Source organism: Bos indicus, chromosome 18 (assembly GCF_029378745.1).
Source record: "Bos indicus isolate NIAB-ARS_2022 breed Sahiwal x Tharparkar chromosome 18, NIAB-ARS_B.indTharparkar_mat_pri_1.0, whole genome shotgun sequence".
In the NCBI taxonomy this organism is placed as follows: domain Eukaryota; kingdom Metazoa; phylum Chordata; class Mammalia; order Artiodactyla; family Bovidae; genus Bos; species Bos indicus.
The window spans coordinates 43772868-43795055 of NC_091777.1; the positions used below are offsets into that span (position 1 = coordinate 43772868).

General features: G+C 41.7%; 1 protein-coding gene across 3 annotated transcripts in view; it reads left to right on the forward strand.

Annotated features, from left to right (window-relative positions):
- TDRD12 (tudor domain containing 12) overlaps positions 1 to 22188 on the forward strand; it is a 75741-nt gene that overhangs the window by 10106 nt on the left and 43447 nt on the right. For all 3 annotated transcript variants that reach the window (XR_011561528.1, XR_011561529.1, XM_070770902.1), the window contains exons 2-8: positions 3507 to 3665; positions 5565 to 5701; positions 7410 to 7529; positions 10064 to 10119; positions 11505 to 11590; positions 14390 to 14579; positions 15397 to 15462. Coding sequence is in view for 1 of the 3 variants with exons in the window: in XM_070770902.1 (XP_070627003.1) it covers positions 3507 to 3665; positions 5565 to 5701; positions 7410 to 7529; positions 10064 to 10119; positions 11505 to 11590; positions 14390 to 14579; positions 15397 to 15462 (814 nt within the window). In the remaining 2 variants the exon portion in view is untranslated. The remainder of the gene's footprint in view (positions 1 to 3506; positions 3666 to 5564; positions 5702 to 7409; positions 7530 to 10063; positions 10120 to 11504; positions 11591 to 14389; positions 14580 to 15396; positions 15463 to 22188) is intronic.

The following is a 22188-nucleotide window of genomic DNA, read 5'->3' on the forward strand; positions in this document are numbered from 1 at the left end:
CAAACCATTCAATATCACAGTAATCCAAGTCTATGCCCCAACCACTAATGCCAAGGAAGCTGAAGTTGAACAGTTCTATGATGACCTACAAGACCTTCTAGAACTAACACCAAAAAAAGATGTCCTCTTCATCATAGGGTACTAGAATGCAAAAGTAGGATATCAAGAGATACCTAGAATAACAGGCAAGTTTGGCCTTGAAGTACAAAATGAAGCAGGGCAAAGCCTAACAGTTTTGCCAAGAGTATGTCCTGGTCATAGCAAACACCCTCTGCCAACAGCACAAGAGACAACTTTACACATGGACCTCACCAGATGGTCAATACTGAAATCAGATTGATTGTGTTCTTTGCAGCTAAAGATGGAGAAGCTCTATACAGTCAGCAAAAACAAGGCTGGGAACTGACTGTGGCCAAGATCATGAACTCCTTACTACCAAATTCAGAGTTAACCTGAAGAAGGTAGGGAAAACCACTAGGCCATTCAGGTAGGACCTTAATCAAATCATTTATGATTATACAGTGGATGCGACAAATAGATTCAAGGAATTAGATCTAACAGAGTGCCTGAAGAACTATGGATGGAGGTTTGCAGCGTTGTACAGGGGGTGGTGATCAAACCATCCCCAAGAAAAAGAAATGCAAAAAGGCAAAATAGTTGTCTGAGGAGGCCTTACAAATAGCTGAGAAAAGAAGAGAAGTGAAAAGCAAAGGAGAAAAGGAAAGATATAAGCATCTGAATGCAGAGTTCCAAACAATAGCAAGGAGAGATAAGAAAGCCTTCCTAAATAATCACTGCAAAGGAATAGAGGAAAACAGTAGAATGGGAAAGACTAGAAATCTCTTCAAGAAAATTAAAGATATCAAGGGAACATTTCCTGCAAAGATGGGCATAATAAAGGACAGAAACAGTGTGGACCTAATAGAAGCAGAAGATATTAAGAAGAGGTGGCAAGAGTACACAGAACTATACAAAAAAAATTTTAATGACCCAGGTAACCACGATGGTGTGATCACTCAGCTAGAGCCAGACATCCTGGAGTCTGAAGTCAAGTGGGCCTTAGGAAGCATCACTGCAAACAGAGCTAGTGGAGGTGATGGAATTCCAGTTGAGCTATTGCAAATCCTAAAAGATGATGCTGTTAAAGTGCTACACTCAATATGTCAGCTAATTTGGAAAACACAGCAGTGGCCACAGGACTGGAAAAGTTCAGTTTTTTCATTCCAGTCCCGAAGAAAGGCAATGCCAAAGAATGTTCAAACTACCATGCAGTTGCACTCATCTCACACGCTAGCAAAATAATGCTCAAAATTCTCCAAGCCAGACTTCAACAGTACATGAACCAAGAACTTCCATGTGTTCAAGCTGGATTCAGAAAAGGCAGAGGAACCAAGAGATCAAATTGCCAATATCTGTTGGATCATAGAAAAAGCAAGAGAATTACAGAAAAACATCTACTTCTCCATTGAGTACACTAAAAGCCTCTGACTGTGTGGATCACAACAAACTTTGGAAAATTCTTTAAGAGATGGGAATATCAGACCGCCTTACCTGCCTCCTGAGAAACCTGTACTGCAGGTCAAGAAGTAACAGTTAGAACTGCACATGGAGCAATCAACTGGTTCAAAATTGGGAAAGGAATATGTCAAGGCTGTATATTGTCATCCTGCTTATTTAATTTATATGCAGAGTACATCATGCAAAATGCTGGGCTGCCTAAAGCTCAAGCTGGAGAAATATCAATAACCTCAGATATGCAGATGACACCACCCTTACGACAGAAAGCGAAGAGGACTAAAGAGTCTCTTGATGAAAGTCAGAGAGGAGAGTGAAAAAGCTGGCTTAAAACTTAAACAAAGATCATGGCATCCGGTCCCATCACTTCATGGCAAATAGATGGGGAAACAAAACAGTGACAGACATTATTTTCTTGGGGTCCAAAATCATTGCAGATGGTGACTGTAGCCATGAAATTAAAAGACACTTGCTCCTTGGAAGAAAAGCTATGACAATCTAGACAGCATATTAAGAAGCAGAGACATTACTTTGCCAACAAAGGTCCATCTAGTCAAAGCTATGGTTTTCTAGTAGTCATGTATGGATGTAAGAGTTGGACTCTAAAGAAAGCTGGGCACTGAAGAATTGATGCTTTTGAACTGTGGTGTTGGAGAAGACTCTTGAGAGTCCCTTGGGCTGCAGGGAGATCAAACCAGTCAATCCTAAAAGAAATCAGTCCTGAATATTCATTGGAAGGACAGATGCTAAAGCTGAAACTCCAATACTTTGGCTGCCTGAGGCGAAGAACTGACTCATTTGAAAAGACACTGATGCTGGGAAAGATTGAAGGTGGGAGGAAGAGGGGACAACAGAGGATGAGATGGTTGGATGATATCACTGACTCAATGGACATGAGTTTGAGCAAGCTCTGGGAGTTGGTGATGGACAGGGAAGCCTGGCATTCTGCAGTCCATGGGATGACAAAGTCGGACACTACTGAGCATCTGAACTGACTGACTGCTTTTCCCCTTGATGACAGAGCATGTTGTCTTTGTCCTGAAACATGGTCTTTATTTCTCAGGCCTAACACTGCAGGGGTTCTGTGAGGGAGCCTGAGGTGTTTACTGAGCCTCCTTAACTTGGTAGGACTCCTGCTCCAAACTCCATTTTCCTGTGATGGATGTCAAAGAGAATCAAAGCTTGTGGTTCTTCACTGACTCAGTTGTGTCTGAGTCTTTGCGACCCCATGGACTGCAGCATGCCAGGCTTCCCTGTCCTTCACTCTCTTTTTCTTTTATTTCATTTTATTTTCTCTTATTTTTCTTTTTCTCACAATTTCTTTTATTTTTCATCTAATGATGAAAATCTTATTTTTTAATGACACTAATAGATGATATCTATTCTTATTCTCTGAACAGAGAAGTCTGACTTTCATTCGTATCCCTTCTACCCCATTCTTGGCTTCCTCTGTAGGTAATAATTTGTATTTTTTTTTATTTGCCACCATTTGTTTCTTTGAAAATGAGCAGAATGTACATGCATTCATATTTTCTTCTCTTTCATACAAAAGAGATGGAATACTGAAAACATTGTCTTGAACCTTGCTTTTGTATTTTATTATGAATATTTTCAAAATACTGATCAAAGATTTTGGTCTTTGCTTTTTGAATCACAATAGACAATTTAAAATTACAAAAAATAATAGAGTTACTTACATATTATTGGTTACATGTTCTACATTTTTGTGTGTACATCTTTCATCTTTTTACCCAGTTTTATTGAAGTATAGTTGACATATCATGTTTTATAAGTTCAAGACATACAAGGTGATAATTTGGTGTACATATATATTGAAGGTCTTTTATCTTCTGTCTAACCCTTTAAGACAGAGGTACTCATCAAGAATTTGTTAAAGCACTTAACTTTGAAACAGTTGCTGTGATTCTGAGGTTTTATAGTTCCACTTTTAAATGATGGATTGTTTTGTTTGTCTTTTGAAATTTTTACAGATTGAAGATCCAGGTTGCTTCTGGGTTGTTATAAAAGGGTGTAGTCCCTTTTTAGATCATGAAGTTGACTATCAAAAACTAAATAGTGCCATGAATGACTTCTATAACAGCCTGTGTCAAGATATAGAAATAAAACCACTAAAGTTGGAAGAAGGGCAGGTATGTATCTGAATGTGCTTTGAACACTGTGTCTTGAAATACTACTCGAAATATAGACTGTTTTGGCAGCTAAGTTGGTATTTCAGTTGCTTATAATTACTTTTTTGTATTGGGTTCTTTTGATTGCATAAGTCGGGCTAGTCACGAAAAGTAGCAGTTATATTAGGTTCACATGGGGCAACAGGAGATGGAGTGTCATGTAAACCCAGTCATTGGGGCATGGTCCTGGGGCTGGGAACCAGAGGATTATTCTAGATCCATCACAGGGACCTTAGCAGAGAGAGCTTAGAATTTCCAGTCTGGTGCTGCAATGAACATTTGGGTACATGTATCTTTTCAAATTATGGTTTTCTCTGGATGTAAGCCCAGCAGTGGGATTGCTGGATCATATGGTAGCTCTATTTTTAGTTTTTAGGGAGCCTCCATACTGTTCTCACAGTGGCTGTTACCATGTACATTCCCACCAACAGTGGGAGAGTTCCCTTTTCTCCACACCCTTTCCAGCATTTATTATCTTTAGATTTTTCAGAGATGGCTATTCTGACCAGTGTGAGGTGATATCTTTACTGTAGTTTTGACTTATATCTCTCTAATTGTTAGTGGTGTTGAGCATCTTTTCATGTGCTTTTTTAATCATCTATCTATATTCTTTGGAGAAATGTCTATTTAGATCTTCTCACTTCTTGATTGGATTGTTTGTTTTTTTGATATTGAGCTGCATGAGCTGTTTGTATATTTTGGAGATTAATCCCTCATCGATTGCTTTGTTTGCAAATATTTTCTCCCATTCTGAGGGTCATCTTCTCATTTTGTTTATAGCTTCCCATAGCTCAGTTGGTAAAGAATCCGCCTGCAATGCAGGAGACCCTGGTTCACTTCCTGGGTCGGGAAGATCCACTGGAGAAGGGATAGGCTTTCCACTCTAGTATTCTTGGGCTTCCTTTGTGGCTCAGCTGGTAAAGAATCTGCCTGCAATATGCCTGCAATATGGGAGACCTGGGTTTGATCCCTGGGTTGGGAAGATCTGGGGAAGAGAAGGGCTACCCACTCCAGTATTCTGGCCTGGAGAATTCCACGGACTGTATAGTTAATGGGGTTGCAAAGAGTCAGACACAGTGAGCAACTTTCACTTTCACTTTTCTTTGCAAAAGCTTTTACGTTTAACTAGGTCTATTTGTTTGTTTTTATTTTTATTACTCTAGGAAGTGTATTAAAAAGATCTTGCTGTGTTTTATGTCAGAGACTGTTATGCCTATGTTCTCCTCCAAGAGTTTTATAGTGTCTGGTCTTACATTTAGGTCTTTAATCCATTCTGAGTTTGTTTTTGTGTATGGTGTTAGGGAGTGTTTTAATTTCATTCTTTTACGTGTAGCTGTCCAGTTTGGCCAGCATCACTTATTGAAGAGACTGTCTTTCCTCCACTGTAGAGTCTTATTTCTTTTGTCATGGATTAGGTGACTGTAGGTGCATGGATTTGTATCTGAACTCTCCATCCTGTTCCATTGATCTATATTCCTGTTTCTTTTTTTCTTTGGTGCCAGTACCATACTGTTTTGATGATTGGCTTTGTATAATTTGAAGTCAGGGAGCCTAATTCCTCCAGCTTTATTTTTCTTTCTTGACTTGGCTATTCATGGTCTTTTGTGTTTCCATGCAAATTGTAAAATTTTGTGTTCTAATTATGTGAAAAATGCCATTGGTAATTTGATAGGGATTGCACTGAATATGTAGTTTGCTTTGGGTAGTGTGGTCATTTTCACAATATTGATTCTTCCAATCCAAGAATGCGGTATATCTCTCCATCTGTTTGTGTCATCTTTGCTTTCTTTTATCAGTATCTTATAGTTTTCTGAGTATGACTAGAGAATTTAATGCTCAAGTTTTCTTCTTATTTTGTAGGTTTGTGTGGTTTATTGTCAGGAACTAAAGTGCTGGTGCAGGGCAGTTATTAAGTCAATCGTGTCTTCAGCAGACCATTACCTCGCAGAGTGTTTCCTTGTGGATTTTGCCAGATACATTCCAGTGAAATCCAGAAAGTAAGTACATATTTATTTTGCTTTATGCTCTTTGGGGGGACAAATGTCAGTTTTGAGGGAGAGTATTAATTTTCAAATAAAGGGACGAGAGGTCATAAACTGGAATTTTTTAGCTTCAAGAAGAGCAGATTGCAGGTTCCAGTTTTATGAGCAGTGAGTGTAAGAGCAGGTGGTTGGGATGAGGGATCAGCAGGCAGCTCCAGCCCTCCTTCCACCATCCTTCCTGGAAAGGGCAGGTGCTCTTGGCCAGCCGTTTGCCTGGCCTGGTGTGACCTGTCCCTGCTCAAGTGATGGAGTGGGTCCTTTAGGAAGCCTTTGCTTTACTACACAGAGGATGGTTTGCTGGCACGGCTCCAGATTACAGAGAGAAGGACATGTGTCCCTGCTTATCCCACTTAGCAGAGTGAGGGTGTGACTGTCACAGAGTGACCCTCGCAGATTCCAGGACCATGCACACATTGCAGTTCCCTAGAAAACACTCTCAGCAAGTCAGTCTTGGTGTTTTGGTAATTTTTTCATGATTCCTGCGCCAGTGTCAGCGGATGTCAGTTTAATAAATAATAAGTAAATGTGAGGACTCTTCTTCCGAAAGAGAAAGAACAGTCCCAGCTACAGGAGAGGCGACACCCTGACCGGGAGTCTGTACTAGGAGGCTGCTCCCACACGGGAGGCTGGCAAGTGTTCACGGGAGAGGCGATGCCTATCCGGCTTGTGCTTCTGCACCTTTATAACCATCAGTTCAGTTCAGTTCAGTCGTTCAGCTGAGTCCAGCTCTTTGCAGTCCCATGGACTGCAACACGCCAGGCTTCCCTGTCCATCACCAACTCCCGGAGCTTACTCAAACTCATGTCCATCGAGTCGGTGATGCCATCCAACCATCTCATCCAGCCATCTCACTTTATAAGCCATACTGGTTATTAAAAATAACATGATAATTAACGGTGTGAGAGATTTCCTACTAGCATTTGGGTTTTTAAATTTAGTTTGTTTTTGGCAAGAGAATTATTTGATTAGAGCAAGGAAGCCTGGAGGGGCGGTTAGTGCCATCACTTTCTCTTAACTGTTTGAGACGAGGTGGCCAGGCTGCCCACACATGGCCCTGAGAACATGTTGATGTCGAAACTGTATGTGCAAATGCGCTATCATTTTCATGAAGGAGAATGGAAATAAAAATGTGCAACAACTTGGTTATCAAACTGCAGTCCATCAGCTCTTTTGTGCAGAGTTGACAAACAGTGATTCTGAAAACATCAGCTTATTTACAGAAAGTTAAAGGTAATTCTGGTTGTGGATTGAAACTGAAATTTTAAAATCTTAAATAAAATTTGCCTCCAGGTTTGTTCGTAATTACCCAGTGTTTCTCAATCTAAGGAGACAGTATTTTTCTAATCCCTCCCTGCCGCCATGCCATGAAATTTTAATGCCAAAGATTACTGAGTATCTTTTAGGTGCTGTACGTATTTATATACTACATGTATTTTTGTGCTTTATACATAGAAAAGTAAGGTTTTTTCCCTCTGCCCCCAAGAACCAGTTTTCACCTTGTTGGGCAACTGTCTCCAAGCATTTGCTGTTGGTGGTGGCTGTATTAGAATCAGATTTTGTGTGTTTTACATTAAGTATGTTAATTATATAGGTGGACTTTAAAGAAATATGTTATATATAATTTTTTTTTTAATCATGAAACTGTTTTTGTTTCACTGTTAAGCATCCGAGTTGCCATAGAAACTTTTATGCAGCTTCCCTACAGAGCAAAAAAATTCAGACTGTACTGCACAAAACCTGTCACATTGCACATTAACTTCTGTGAAGACAGTGCTGAAATTGTGTAAGTACAGCTTCTAATGTATGCTGAATCATTAGTAAAAGTCTTAAATTGAGTGTAGGAAGTTTATGTGAAATCAAGTCTTTATGAGAAGTGCCAGAACGATTTCAAAGGTCTCTTTGTCCTTCAGGAGGGATCTTCTGAATCAGCCTGACAAACCTGGCCATGCAGCCATCTCCAGAGGCTGCAGTGTAGGGGGCTTTAGAGTAAGACCCAAGCTCTGTTTTTTGTTTTGTTTTGTTTTGTTTTGTTTTGTTTTACAAAAAAGGGCAAGTTAACTGTAAAGAGAAACATGGTTACATTGGATCATGAAACATTAGCGAAAAGTCCAGGCATCCTTCTCCAGCCCTGTTTCTTCCCTCCTGCCCTCCCTCCTGGGAAGCCTCTGTGACCTTTTCAGGCTCTGAATTGGCAGACCTTTGTTGGTGCTTTTATGCATATTCACATTCACGGAGCTTTTAATGAAAATTAGAATGCACTGTCTTATTGGCGAATTTACCAGCTGGCTTAGTATCTTATTGGTGTGGGTCCCAAGGCAGCTGCAAGAGTGATGCTCTCATCGGACCAGGGGAACTACAGGTGATGAGGGCCGGGGCTGTGGAGGTGGGAGGGTCTCCACAGGCCTCACAAAGCATCGGTCATGGAGGCGGCTTCCAAACTGAGAGAGAACTCAGAACGCGGTACCACCAGGCCATGCACTCTGAATCAGAACTGTGCTGCTTCCTGCAGCTTTATCCCCCACAAAGCCGCAGCGATGGAGGAGAGGGAAAGGCGGAGTGCAAGGGCAGGGGTGGGGGCGCTGCCCCCAGGACCTCAGGGAGTGCTCATTCAAGGCAGCAAAGATCACAGTCATAACCCTGACACAGCACTGCCCAGTGCCGGGACCCATCCCATACAAACACTGGCAGCGTGGTCAGATGACGAGATGGGGGTGTGAGTGTGAGAGGTGCATGTGTACTCAGGTGCATGCGTGCGTGTATACATCTACACTGGCAGCGTGGTCAGATGACGAGATGGGGGTGTGAGTGTGAGAGGTGCATGTGTACTCATGTGCATGCGTGCGTGTATACATCTACACTGGCAGCGTGGTCAGATGACGAGATGGGGGGGTGTGAGTGTGAGAGGTACATGTGTACACATGTGCATGCGTGCGTGTATATATCTACACTGGCAGCGTGGTCAGATGACGAGATGGGGGGGTGTGAGTGTGAGAGGTACATGTGTACACATGTGCATGCGTGCGTGTATATATCTACACTGGCAGCGTGGTCAGATCACGAGATGGGGGGGTGGGAGTGTGAGAGGTACAGGTGTACTCATGTGCATGCGTGCGTCTATATATCTCTACATCAATGTACAGTGCAGAATTGTTTGGAAACAACCTAGCTGTCTATCAAGAGAGGGACAGTTAGGGGCAGCTAGTATGCCAATTATATGCCCCCAGGAGAAAGACTGAGAGTAGAAGGGAGTACATGTATTGGCAAAGAGCTTCAACAAACATTCTTAAGGTAAATTCGCCAATAAGACAGTGCACTCTAATTTTCACCAGTTTAGTTTAAATGAAATAACTCGGGAGCAGCCAGATGGAAGAGATGCATGGGGCAGGGTCTAGGGAAAGGGGCTGCCTTCCCTCCAGGGACACCTGTTCCCCCACATTTCCAAGTGTTCACCAGCCCAGAGACTCCCAACCTAGTCCATTTTCAGTGTTTATGGAGGCTTCATTACCTAGTCATGATTGATTAAATCATTGGCCTTTGACAGTTGATTCAACCTCCAGTACCTCTCCCCTCCCCAAAGGTCCAGGGAGTGGGATTGAAAGTTGCAACCCTCTAATCACAAGGTTGGTTCCCCTGGCAACCAGCCCTCATCTCTAAGTTACCTAGGCAGTTTCTACAGGTCACCTCATTAACATAACAAAAGACACCTTTTATTACTCTCATCACTGAGCTCTGTGCCAGAAACAGTGACAATGACCAAGTTTATATGTCTTACTATAAATCACAGTATCGCACAGAGGAAAGGACAAGATGATGGGGAGAGATGGGACACAGTGAAAGGGAGTCGTCAGAGTGAGGAATACCATGAGACAGCAGGGCCTGGGCTCCCCATGGCCACTCTTAGAACTTTGGTTTAACCAACACGTAGGGAGCCCTCCCTCTGCCAGTGTGTGCTGAGCATTCCTCGCTCAGGGTCCCTGTTCCGGGGAGCTAGCACCCTGGCTGGGGAGACAGATGTTGCAGGTAAATGGGACAATGGTGTTGGGATGGATGATGCCATGGAGGTGGGCACGGTAGCGCAGGAAGCCCCACAAAGGGCCCATTCGCAGTGAGTCTCTACACTGGCGCAGGAGGTGGTGGGAGAGAAGCCTACTGCGGGGTGCAGCTGCGGTCATCACCCCAGGCCAGAGCTAGACTCCCCATTTCCTGCTCATATGTTCCGTGTGTAATGTCCGAAACATCCAGTGTGTAATTTCAAAGTGATGTTAGCATGACTAGCCTTGGCTTTTATTTCATGAGATGGCCTTTGTTCTCTTCCAGACGGGCCAAGAAGTGGGACAGTGCAGCTATTCAGTACTTCCAGAACATCCTGAAAGGTAAGGCAAGTGCATGACCGCAGCTGCCTGCTTTGAACTGACACCCAAGGGGGTTTCACCTTCAGTTGGGGAAAGGGTTTGACACGTGTGTGCTTTGCTGTTTGACCTCCCCCCTCAGGGGGATTCATAAGTCACGTGGAGCTTTTTCCACTCCAAGTATCACAGTGACTTTGTACCCTTGGAATCTGAGGGATGGATGTGGACATCAGTAATTGACAAGAGAAATCAGCAAGGAATTGTGTAGGTGAGGCACCCTTACACGGTGATAATGCCTCTTTCTTAGTCTGTGTAAAACCGCAGCACTGCAAAATAATTTACATGCATTTCATTGAACCGGCAATGATGAAAAGCCTATTTTTTAGCAGGCAAAGGGTAGTCAGTGGGTACCTACTGTGCGGTCCCCGTCCTTGCTAATGAAGATGTATAGAATGTCTCAGCACCTGTTTGGTGTGCTCTCTGTTTAAATCGTTGGCCGTAAATTAGACTCTTCTGTGGCATCTGTCCTAAGCCCTGGCAGTCTGAGCCAAGTAACTGGGCAGCGTCTAGGGTCATGCTGAGGAGTAGTGGGTGTGCAGTGGCTGGGCTGCATCCTGATGCCCGTTGGGGCCCTGGCCCCTCTTCTTCACTGCCCTGCTGTCTGGGTGAAGGAGCAGCCAGAGGCATTGTTGCTGGAGAAATGGGAGGTGGGGGCACCTCTGGTTTTGTAGTTTGGGCCCTTGTGAGCCCACAGGGGCCCTAGAGACTCAGACTTGGAGGAGGCAGAGTGTTTGGGTTGGGTACCGTTCTGCTGCCTCTGAGCAGCCTTCTGAGAGCCTGGTCTCCTCGCCTGTAAAGCGGTAACAGCACTGCCGCAGAGGCTTGTGGTGAGAGGGAGTGGGACACATCAGTGGGCTGAGCAGCGTGCCTGGCGGTACCCACACATGGGGCTGCTCTTCAGGTGTTCAGAGGGTGGAATGACTCGGGAAAGACTCTGGCTGGGCCTGTGGGTTTGGGGATCACTGGAAAAGAAGGGGGGCCCAGAGCTGTGCTCGAGGTGCTGTCACAGGGCAGCCGGAGGAGGATGGGGGCTGAGGGGACAGAGGACACTTGGCAGACTTTGCCTGGAGAGCCTTCACCTTGGCTCACCTGCCGCCAGACCCCTCCTGAGGGAGGAGGCTCTCAGACATTGTGGCACTGGGTAGTCGTGGGTAGTTAACAAATAGTCATAGTCGTTTCACCCATTCTTAATTTTTTGGCCATGAGGCATGGCATGCGGGATCTTAGTTCCCCGACCACGATTCAGACCTGCAGTGGAGGTGCAGAGTCTTAACCACTGGACCCCCAGGAAAGTCCCTCAAGCATACTTTTAACATCATCTTCTTCATGTTTTCATTTATGCTATTTAGCGACTACCCAGGTGGAAGCCAAATTGTGTGCTGTGGAAGAAGATACTTTTGAGGTTTACCTTTATGTAACTCTGAAAAATGAAAAGGTGAGTGAAAGAGTTGTATTTTTAAAGTATTTTATTATTATTAAGATGCTGTTTTAATAAAGCAATGCACACAAGAAAAACAGTGTCATTCACACTTGCCCTTACCTCAGGCTGTTACAGAGCAGAGGCGGGCTCAGCAGAGAGGACTGACGGTGGCTGCATGAGGTCATAATTGCTAGAAAAATAAATGGGGCCAGCAGTTCTTTTCTAGCTCCTAAAGGAAGCACAGGGATGTGTCCGGGTGTTCTCTTCCTCTCTCTGTTTTAAACTTGTTTTCTTTCACACCCAATTTTTAGGAGACGTGCACGCTGATCCTTTTTTGTCAGTACCTTTCCACTGTCTGGATATACTACAGTGTTCATCCATTCACTTGCTGATGGACATTTGAGCTGTGGCCTCTGTGGGGCAAGTGCAAATGAAACTCCTGTGACGATTCACGTGCAAGTCTTCCTTGGACCTGTGCTTTCATTTTCTTGGGTAAATACCCAGGAGTCACCCTTCTGGGTGGTTTTATAAGTGTTAAAAGACTACCAAACTGCTTTCCAGAGTGACCATTGTACAGTCCCATCAGCAGTGAGTTACACTTCCTCCACATCCTCTCCATTCCTTTCATGGTCATTCTCATTGGTGTGTAGTGGTCTCTCATCGCAGTTTATTTGTGCTTCCCTAATGCACTTTCCTTCTTGGAGAAGGAAATGGCAGCCCACTCCAGTACCCTTGCCTGGAAAATCCCATGGACAGAGGAGCCATGTATGCTGCAGTCCGCGGGGTCGCAGAGTCGGACACGACTGAGCGACTTCACTCACTCACTCAGTGACATAGTGGTCTTGAGTGTCTTTTCATATGCTGTTTGCAATCCATATATCTTTAATGAAGTATCCAGATCTTTTACCCATTTATTTTCATTTTCTCCTTTTTAAAATTTTTTTATCCTTTTTAAAATTGAGGTGTAATTGATGTACAACATGATATTAGTTGCCTGTGTACAGCACAACGCCTTAATACTTGTCCATATGCATTGCACAGGGTCTAGTTAACACCCATTACCAACAGTGACAGCATTTTTTTTCTTGTTCTCATCACAAGATTGAGCAACTTTCAAACATGCAATACAGTATTGTTAACTATAGCCACCTTGCTGTACATCATATGCCCGTGACTTATTTATTTTATAATTGAAAGTTTTTACCTTTTGACTCCCTTCTCCCATTTCACCACCTTCTCCCTCTGTGCCCCCGACCCCAGCTCTGGCAGTCACCGGTCTGTTCTCTGTCTGTGAGCTTGTTCTGTTTCGTATTTAGATTCCACATAGAAGTGGAGATTATGTAGCCTTTGTCTTTCTCTTATGTCATATAGTGTAATGTCCTTAAGGTGAGTATATGTTGTCACAGATGGAAAGATTTCATTCTTTTTGTGGCCAAATAATATCCCATTGTGTGTATATGTATATACATCACATTTTTTTTTATCCATTCATCCACCGATGAATACTTAGATTGTTTCCATAATTTTGGCTATTGTAAATAACATTGCAGTGAACACCAAGATGCGTGTGTCTTTTCAAGTTAATGATTTTGTTTTCTTCAGATAAATACCCAGAAGTGGAATTGCTGGATTGTATGGGAATTCTGTTTTTAATTTCTAAAGGAACCTTGGTACTGTTTTCCGGAGTGACTATGCCAATTTACATTCCTACCAGTAGTGCCTAAGGGTTCCTTTTTCTCCACATCCTTGAGACACCTGCCCTGGGTGTTTCTTGTCTTTTTAACGATAGCCATTCTGACAGATGTGAAGTGATACCTCACTCTGGTTCTGATTTGCATTTCCCTGGTGATTAGTGATATCGAACATCTTTTCTTGTCCCTGTTGACTATCTGCATGTCTTCTTTGGAAAAATGTCGATTCAGATCCTCTGCCCATTTTTAAATTGGATTATTTGGGGTTTGTTGGTTACTATTGTTTATGAGTTTTTATGTATTTTGGGTATTAACCCCTTATCAGATAATAAGTGACTTAACAGATGTTTCCTCTTATTACAAATGCTTTTGTTTTCTTGGTGCTTTTTTCGCTCTGAAGAAGCTTTCTGGTTTGATGTGTGTCGTTCTCCTGGTTTATCTTCACTTCTGTTGCCTTTGCTTTTGGTGTCAGACTCCAAAAATTATCACCGAGACCAGTGTCAAGGAGCTCATTATCACCTATGTTTTCTTGTATGAGTTTTATGGTGTCAGATCTTATATTCAAGTCTTTAATCCATTTTGAGTTTGTTTGTGTATGGTGTGAGTTAATGGCACAGTTTCATTCTTATGCATTTAGCTGTCTAGTTTTCCCAACACAGTTTATTGAAGAGACTGTCATTTCCCCATTATATAGTCTTAGCTCCTTTTTAGTAATTGTATTGACCATATATATCTGGGTTTACCTCTGGGCTATCTTTCTGTTCCCATTGAACTATGTGTCTGTTTTTATGCTAGTGCTGTACTCTTTTAACTGCTATGTTTTGCCTGTTTAAAAATTGGTTTTGTTTTCTTTTAATTGAGTGTTTTGAGAGTTCTTTATGTATTCTGGGTATGTCCATCCAAAGGTATTATCTAAAAAGATTTTCTCCTGTTTTTCTTCTCAAGAAGGTTGGCCAGAAGTGTGTAGTTCACCATTACTAAAGCAGAAGTCACAAGATCAATTTCTGTCCAATTCTGTTCTATAAAATAATTTTTCTGAAGATTAAAGTTTTCAGTTAAGTTCGGCATGTTTTTTGAACAGTCACATGACTGTGTTTGTCTTATTCATGAAATGTTTACACAGGTTTGTGTTAACGATGATCTGGTTGCAAAGAACTTCGCTTGTTATGTGTCACCCATGGAGAATAAGAACTTTGATTCTTTGGAGAAGCCAAGATTGAATATAAAGTCAGCATCCTTTTCCAGTAAGCTCAATCCAGCACTTACTCTTTGGCCAATGTTTTTGCAAGGAAAGGATTCTCAAAGGATGGAAAGTGAGTGGATTTCACCAATGTATGTTTCCCTTAAGTTGTCTTATTTATAGAAATCTTAGTGCATTAATGTAAATTGTTGTATCGACTTTTCCCCATATGGAGACAGAGACTTTGATTCTGAATTTAACATTTTAATTTTTTTGAAATATTTTAATTTTAATCCTAGTGAGTTTGTTAGGTTTGAGTTTTGAAGTTCTAAGAGAGCTGTTGTGGTTTGTTTTTATGAGAGCAGGAAAAAAGATTGTTATTAATTTCTTATTAACATGGAGTTATATTTTCACTCTGTGACTAGGTGGGTAAAGAATCCACCTGTCGTGCAAGAGACACAGGAAATGTGGGTTCAATCCCTGGGTCAGGAATATCCCCTGGAGAAGGAAATGGCAAACCACTCCAGTATTCTTTCCTGGAAACTCTCATTGGCAGAGGAGCCTGGTGGGCTGCAGTCCATGGGGTCGCAGAGTCTGACTTGACTTGGTGACTGAGCACAAGCACACATATTTTCAGAAGTCTGTCTGTTAGTAGTTTAATGATATTATCAAAACAAGGGTGTTTTTTAGAATTTTGAAAAAGAGCCATTTATTAGCATGAAAATATGAGAAGAGTCAGTCATGGGCAATGGAAACAAGGGTAGATATTTCCTCTACACCCATGTTTCTTATTCCCCTCACGTTGCTCCCCTGCCCTGTGGTAGGTATTCTGTAAATCATACAGCAGAGGTGATTTACAACAAATTCACGTTTGTATTTTGGGTTTTATTTCATGCTTTAATCTTGAAATGTATTCTTTCTATCAGAGTCATGTGGTTTAACTTTTCTAGCAAAGTCTCTCGAGCATCCGTGGCCCCAGGGTGCAGGTGACCTCAGGCCAACCAGTAGGCTCCTGGGTGAGTTTTCCTCTCTTGTTCCATTTCAATATAAAAGAATATTCTTAAATATCTCAGGACTGTAAGAGTTGTTTATAAGGCTGTGGTAATTCTGTCTCTCTTTTTCCCTTAATTTAATGGAACCGATTTATGCTGTGAAAGAAAGTGAAAAGAAAGTGAAGTCGCTCAGTTACGTTTTGCCTACCAGGTTTCTCTGTCCATGGGATTTTCCAGGCAAGGATACTGGAGTGGGTTGCCATGCCCTCCTCCAGGGGATCTTCCCAACCCAGGGGTCAAACCCAGGTCTCCCGCATTGTAGGCAGATGGTTTACCATCTGAGCCACCAGGGAAGTTTATGCTGTTGCTGCTGCTGCTGCTAAGTCGCTTCAGTTGTATCCGACTCTGTGCGAGCCCATAGATGGCAGCCCACCAGGCTTCCCCGTCCCTGGGATTCTCCAGGCAAGAACACTGGAGTGGGTTGCCATTTCCTTCTCCAATGCATGAAAGTGAAAAGTGAAAGTGAAGTTGCTCAGTCGTGTCCGACTCCTAGCGACCCCTTGGAGTGCAGCCTACCAGGCCCCTCCGTCCATGGGATTTTCCAGGCAAGAGTACTGGAGTGGGGTGCCACTGCCTTCTCCGATGCTGTAGATGCTGACAAAGATAATTTGCCTTGTAGTCTGTAGGATTTTGCCGAAACATAAAGAACGTAACAGGCACTTGTTTGTGTGTAGGACTGATTTATTCCAGCCCAGACATAGACCAGTGGTTATTATTTGTCGTCAGAATATACCTAAGGATTTTATTGGATTTTATTTTAAGCAATAGGATGCATAAAAATAAGGAAGAGGCATTTATGAAGTCAGAAATATCCCGTCTTTAACTCTGTATCTACAAGTTCCTGAATGAGTTGGAATTACTGGATGAGGGTAAAACTTGCTCAGCTCACCCTCTGTGGTGACTGCTCTGTGCTCACCCCCACATTGGGTGTATGTGTACCTATCAGTACTTCAGAGAGAGCCGTAGTAAACCTCTAGTAAACTAAAACTTGAAGTGTGTGCTCAATCGTGTCCAACTCTTTTGCGACCCTGTGGATTGTAGCCTGGCCAGGCTCCTCTGTCCACGGGATTCTCCAGGCAAGAGTACTGGAGTGGGTTGCCACTTCCTACTCCAGGGGATCTTCTGGATGCAGGAATCAAACCCACGTCTCCTGCGTTGGCAGGCAGGTTCTTTACCACCAGTGCCTCCTGGGAAGCACCACCTTTGATACCTACTTATTAAAATTTTACAGTCTTTTTTCTCCCAGTTTTTCAGGTGTGAGGCTGTATCTTATTTCTTAAGAAATGAGATTCTACTGTACAAACCTGTATGTGGTGTTTTTCACCTCTCTCTGGGTTAGCTGCGTCCAGTGTGATGTGGTTTGAGGCTGTGGACTCTGCCATGAGACCGTCCATCTGCCCCCTCCTCTGTGGCGCAGGGAACAGCATTCCCTGCTGCTGGGTTGGTGAGATGAGCTCTCTGCATGCAGAGTTTGTGTGGCAGACTTGGGCACCTGTGGCCCCACCTACATTCTGGTTTGCCTTATAGGAGGCATAGTGTGTCATAGGAATTCCTGCTGAATGGAGCCCGTTACTGACGGGAATGTTATTTCCATTTTTGTTTCTTCCATTTCCATGGAAGCAAGAAAAATACCAGGTATATACATTGTGTTTAACCACTGCATAGCTTTCCATTGTTTAAGGGCCCCCCTGGCGGCTCAGATGGTAAAGAATGTGCCTGCAGTGCAGGAGGCCTGGGTTCAATCTCTGGGTCAGGAAGATCCCCTGGAGAGGGGAATGGCAACCCATTCCCTTGGGAATGGGTATTCTTGCCTGGGAAATCCCATGGACAGAGGAGCCTGGTGGGCTGCAGTCCATGGAGTTGCAAAGAGTTGGATACGACTGAGCCACTAACTCTTTGTTTTTAAAAAATAATTATTTACTTATTTGCCCTTGTCGGATCTTTGTTGGGGCATGCAGGATGTTGCTTTGTGGTGCTCGGGACTCTCTAGTTGTGGCGCACAGGCTCTGGAGCACGTGCGCTCAGTAATTGTGGTATGTGGGCTTAGTTGCTTCGCGGTATATGGGATCGTGCTTCCCTGACCAGGAATCATCCCCAGGTCCTCGGCATTGCAGGGAGGAGGACACTGGACTTCCAGGCAAGTCCCACCTAGTTTTCTTTATTACAGTCAGTGTTGGAATTAACTCTGCATATCTTTGAAAAGGAAAAGGTTGATGGTAAACAAAAGAAAGCTCATATGAGATATGACCAGGCTATCATGTAAGGAACAAAATTATTAGATGTTGCCTACTCAGGCAAAGATTTCTTTTTCCTTTTTAATTTTTGTGAGAAGCTATTTCAATTTCAATTGTATTTTTATTAAATTCTGATACTTTAAAGTTCCTTACATTTTCAAAAATCAAAGTTCAGTACTTTCTAACACTTGGCTAAACAATCAAATAGTGCAGAAAGGCTATGAAGAAAAATAATTTTTTCTTGTCTAGCTTCTTCTCACCCAGGCTCCTTGCTTGAGATAAACCTTTTTTTTTTTAAAGCTATTTATTTTGGCAGTTATCTCTTAAGTTTTAAAATACCTGTGGTTATTTTACTTTGTCCATGCTTACGCATTCTGGACCCTGTCCTGATTTCTGTGGAGGTTAGCTGTCACACCCCTAAGCCACACGTCTTCAGACACTGTTCTAGGGATTCACCAGAAAAGGAATCCGAGTCTGTTTTCATGGAGTTTTCTTTTATTTTCTCAGTAAACTTCTGTTTTAGAATGATCACAAACTTCCAGATAAGTTGGAGAGCATTACGGAGAACTTGATTGTATTCTAAACCACATGAGAGTAAGTTGCTGACTGGAATGCCCACCTCTCCCCAGTACTTGAGTGTGTTTTTCCTAGAAATAAGAGTACTTTCAAAAATATTCACAGTATAGCCATCTACATCAGAGGTTACCGTTGCTGCATTGTGATCATCTGACTCTCAGATAACCCCTGTCATTTTGCCAGTCATCGCACTGAGTCCTCTGGGGAAGGAAGACATGGCTCAGCATCAGGTGGAGCATCTCCTCGCCTCCCTGGGTCTGCAGCAGTCCTCAGTCTTCCTGGACTTTTCTGACTGTGACACTTTGGCAGGTTATGGACCTGTTATTTCATAGCATGTCCCAATTGTGGCAGATGATCTCCTGTTTCCATTTTCATTGATTTTTGCTCTGAATTTAATTCTTTTTGTCTGCTTACTTTATATTTAATTTGCTCTTCTTTTCTAGTTTTCTAAGGTGGAAGCTTATATTATTAATTTAAATTTTTTCTTCTTTTCTAATACAAACATTTAATGCTGTCAACTGCCCATCACTGAATCCCATAAATTTTGATAAGTTGTATTTTTATTTTCATTTGGTTAAAAACATTTCAGAATTTCTCTTGATATTTCTTCTTGATCCATGTGTTATATGGAAGTGGGTTGCTTACTCTCCAAGTATTTGGGGATTTTCCAGCTATCTTGTTGTTACTAAGTTAGTTTAATTCCGTTGTGGTCTGATAGTGTACTTTGTACAATTTCCACTTTAAGTTTATTTAGATGTATTTTATATGGTCTGTCTTAGTGTCAGTTCCACTTGAGCTTGAGAAGAAAGTATCTGCTGTAGGATGAAATCATCTGTAGATGCCAGTTCTGACCAGTTGAGGTGATGCTGTTGAATTGCTATACCCTTACACTGATTTTCTGCCTGCTGGGTCTGTTCATTTTTGGTAGAGAGCTGTTGCTGTCTCTAACTGTAATGGTGTTCTCATCTGTTTCTCCTTGCAGTTTTATCAGTTTTGCCTCACGTATTTTGATGCTTTCTTGTTACGCACATACACAATTTTAAGTCTCATATGTCTTTTTGAAGACATTTGAAGAATTGGGTTCTTTATTACTGTGTGATGCTTCTGACCTTCATATTTTCCCTTGTTCTGAAGTCTACTCTATCTGAAATTAATACAGCTACTTTAGCTTTTTTTTTAAGCTATAAAAATTTTACTGAGGTACAATTGATGTATAATATTATTTGTTTCAAGGATACAACATAGTGACTCACAATTTTTAAAGGTTATACTGCATTTATAGATATCTAAAAATATTGCTTATATTCCCTGTACTGTACAGTATATCCTTGTAGGTTATTTATTTTATGCATAGTAATTTGTACCTCTTAATCCACTGCTGTTTTTTGGAGCCTCCCCTTTCCCTCCCCGCTACTGGTAACCACTAGTTTGTTCTCTGCATCTGTGAGTCTGTTTCTTTTTTGATAAATTCACTAGTTTTAATTTTTTTTAGATTCCACATATAAGAGATATCATACAGTATTTGTCTTTCCCTGACTTAATTTCACTAAGCATAAATCCATCCATGTTGTTGCAAATGGCAAATTTTCATTCTTTTTATGGCTGAGTAATATTCCAGTTTGTGTGTGTGTGTGTATACACACCACATCTTCTTTATTTGGGTATGGATAGATTGCTTCCATATCTTGGATACTGTGAATAATGCTGCTCTGAACATTGGGGTGCATGTTTCTTTTCAACTTAATGGGACCACATATTCTTTATCCATTCATCTGTCAATGGATGAATCTGTCGTTGCTTCCATGCCTTGGCTGTTGGAAACAGTGCTGTCCTGCTGGGGTGCATGTGTCTTTTCGAATTATGGTTTTCTCCAGACACACACCCATGGATGGGATTACAGGACCATATGGCAACTCTGTTTAGTTTTTTAAGGCACCTCCATGCTTTTCTCCGTTGTGATTGCACCAGTTTACATTCTGACCAGCGGTATAGGTAGGTTCCCTTTTCTCCATAGCCTCGCCAGCATTTACTGTTTATGGACTTTCAATGAAGGCCATTCTGACAGGTGTGAGGTGATACCTCATTGTGCCTTTTAAAATTCATTTTTAATTGGAGGATAATTGCTTTACATGTTGTGTTGATTTCTGCTGTATATCAAGATAAGTCAGCCATAGGTGTACATATGTCCCCTTCCTCTTGACTCGTTGTGCCTTTGATATGCATTTCTTTGATGATTTGCGATGTTGAGCATCTTTTCACGTGCTTGTTGGCCATCTATATGTCTTCTTTAGAGAAAAGTCTGTTTAGGCCTTCTGCCCATTTTTAATTGGTTGGGTTTTTTTGATGTTGAAATTGTATGAGCTGCTTGTATATATTTGGAAATTAAGCCTTATCAATCATGATGTTTGCAAGTATTTTCTCCCAGTTGTCTTTTTGTTTATGGTTTTCTTTGCAGTGTAAAAGCTTGTAAGTTTAACTAGGTCCCATTTGTTTATTTTTGCTTCTGTTTTCCTTTGCCTTGGGAGACTGACTTATACAAATTTCTAGAATTTGTATAAATATTTGTCTTTTATTTGGTGAATTTAGACCAATACCCTTTAAAGTGATGATTGATTTAGTTAGATTGATACCTGCCAAACTCGTTACTGTTTTCTATTCATTGCCTTTGTTTTTTATTCTTGTCTTCCATTTTTTGTCATTTATAGCTTTAGTTGAGCATTTTCCAGAATTCTGATTTCTTTCCTTTCTTAGCACATCAGTTTGCTTCTGTTTTCACTTTTTTTAAATGATTGCCTTAGATATTGCAATATTTACAACCAGTCCAATCTACTCTCAGATAACACTGAACCGCCTTCCAGGTAGTGCTAGTACCTTATAACAGCAAAGTATTCATAATTCCTCCTGCCTGGCCATAGTGCCATTGTTGTTATTCTTTTCATGAATATGGGTATGTTTGTAATAAATGTATATTTACATATTTTATATGTATATGCATAAATAATGAAATACTTTGTTGCTATTATTTTGAACAAACTGTTATCTGTTATATCTGTTTTCAAAAAAGAAAACCTTAAATTTGCCTTGACTTATTCCTTCTGTAATATGCATATCCTCGAGTTCAGTGATTCTTGCCACAGATGAATACAGTCTACTAAGTTCATCAAAGGCATTCTTCATTTCTGTTAGTGTTTTTGATCTCTGGCATTTCTTCTTGATTCTTTCTTATAATTTTCATGTCCCTGCTAATATTACCCATCTATTCTTGCATATTGTTTGCTTGTTCTATTAGAACCCTTAGCATAGTAATCATTTGTTGTTACTATTGTTCAGTTGCTAAGTTGTATCCACCTCTTTGCAATCCCGTGGACTGGCTCCTCAGTCCTCCACTATCTTCTGGAGTCCGCTCAAGTTCAAGTCCATTGAGTCTGTGATGCTATCTAACCTTCTTATCCTCTGCCGCCCTCTTCTTTTGCCTTCAGTCTTTCCCAGCATCAGGGTCTTTTCCAGTGAGTCATATCTTTACATCAGGTAGCCAGAGTATTGGAGCTTCAGTTTCAGTATCAGTCCTTCTAATGAATATTCAGGATTGATTTCCTGTAGGATTGCTTGGTTTGATCTCCTTGCAGTCCAAGGGACTCTCAAGAGTCTTCTCCATCACCACAATTTGAAAGCACTAGTTCTTCGGTGCTCAGCCTTCTTCATGATCCATCTGTCATATCTGTACATGACTTTCCATCCGTACATGGAAAAACCATAGCTTTGACTATATGGACCTTTGTCAGCAAAGCGATGTCTCTGCTTTTTAATATGTTGTCTAGGTTTGTCATAGCTTTCCTTCCAAGGAACAAGTGTCTTAATTTCATGACTGTAGTCGCTGTCT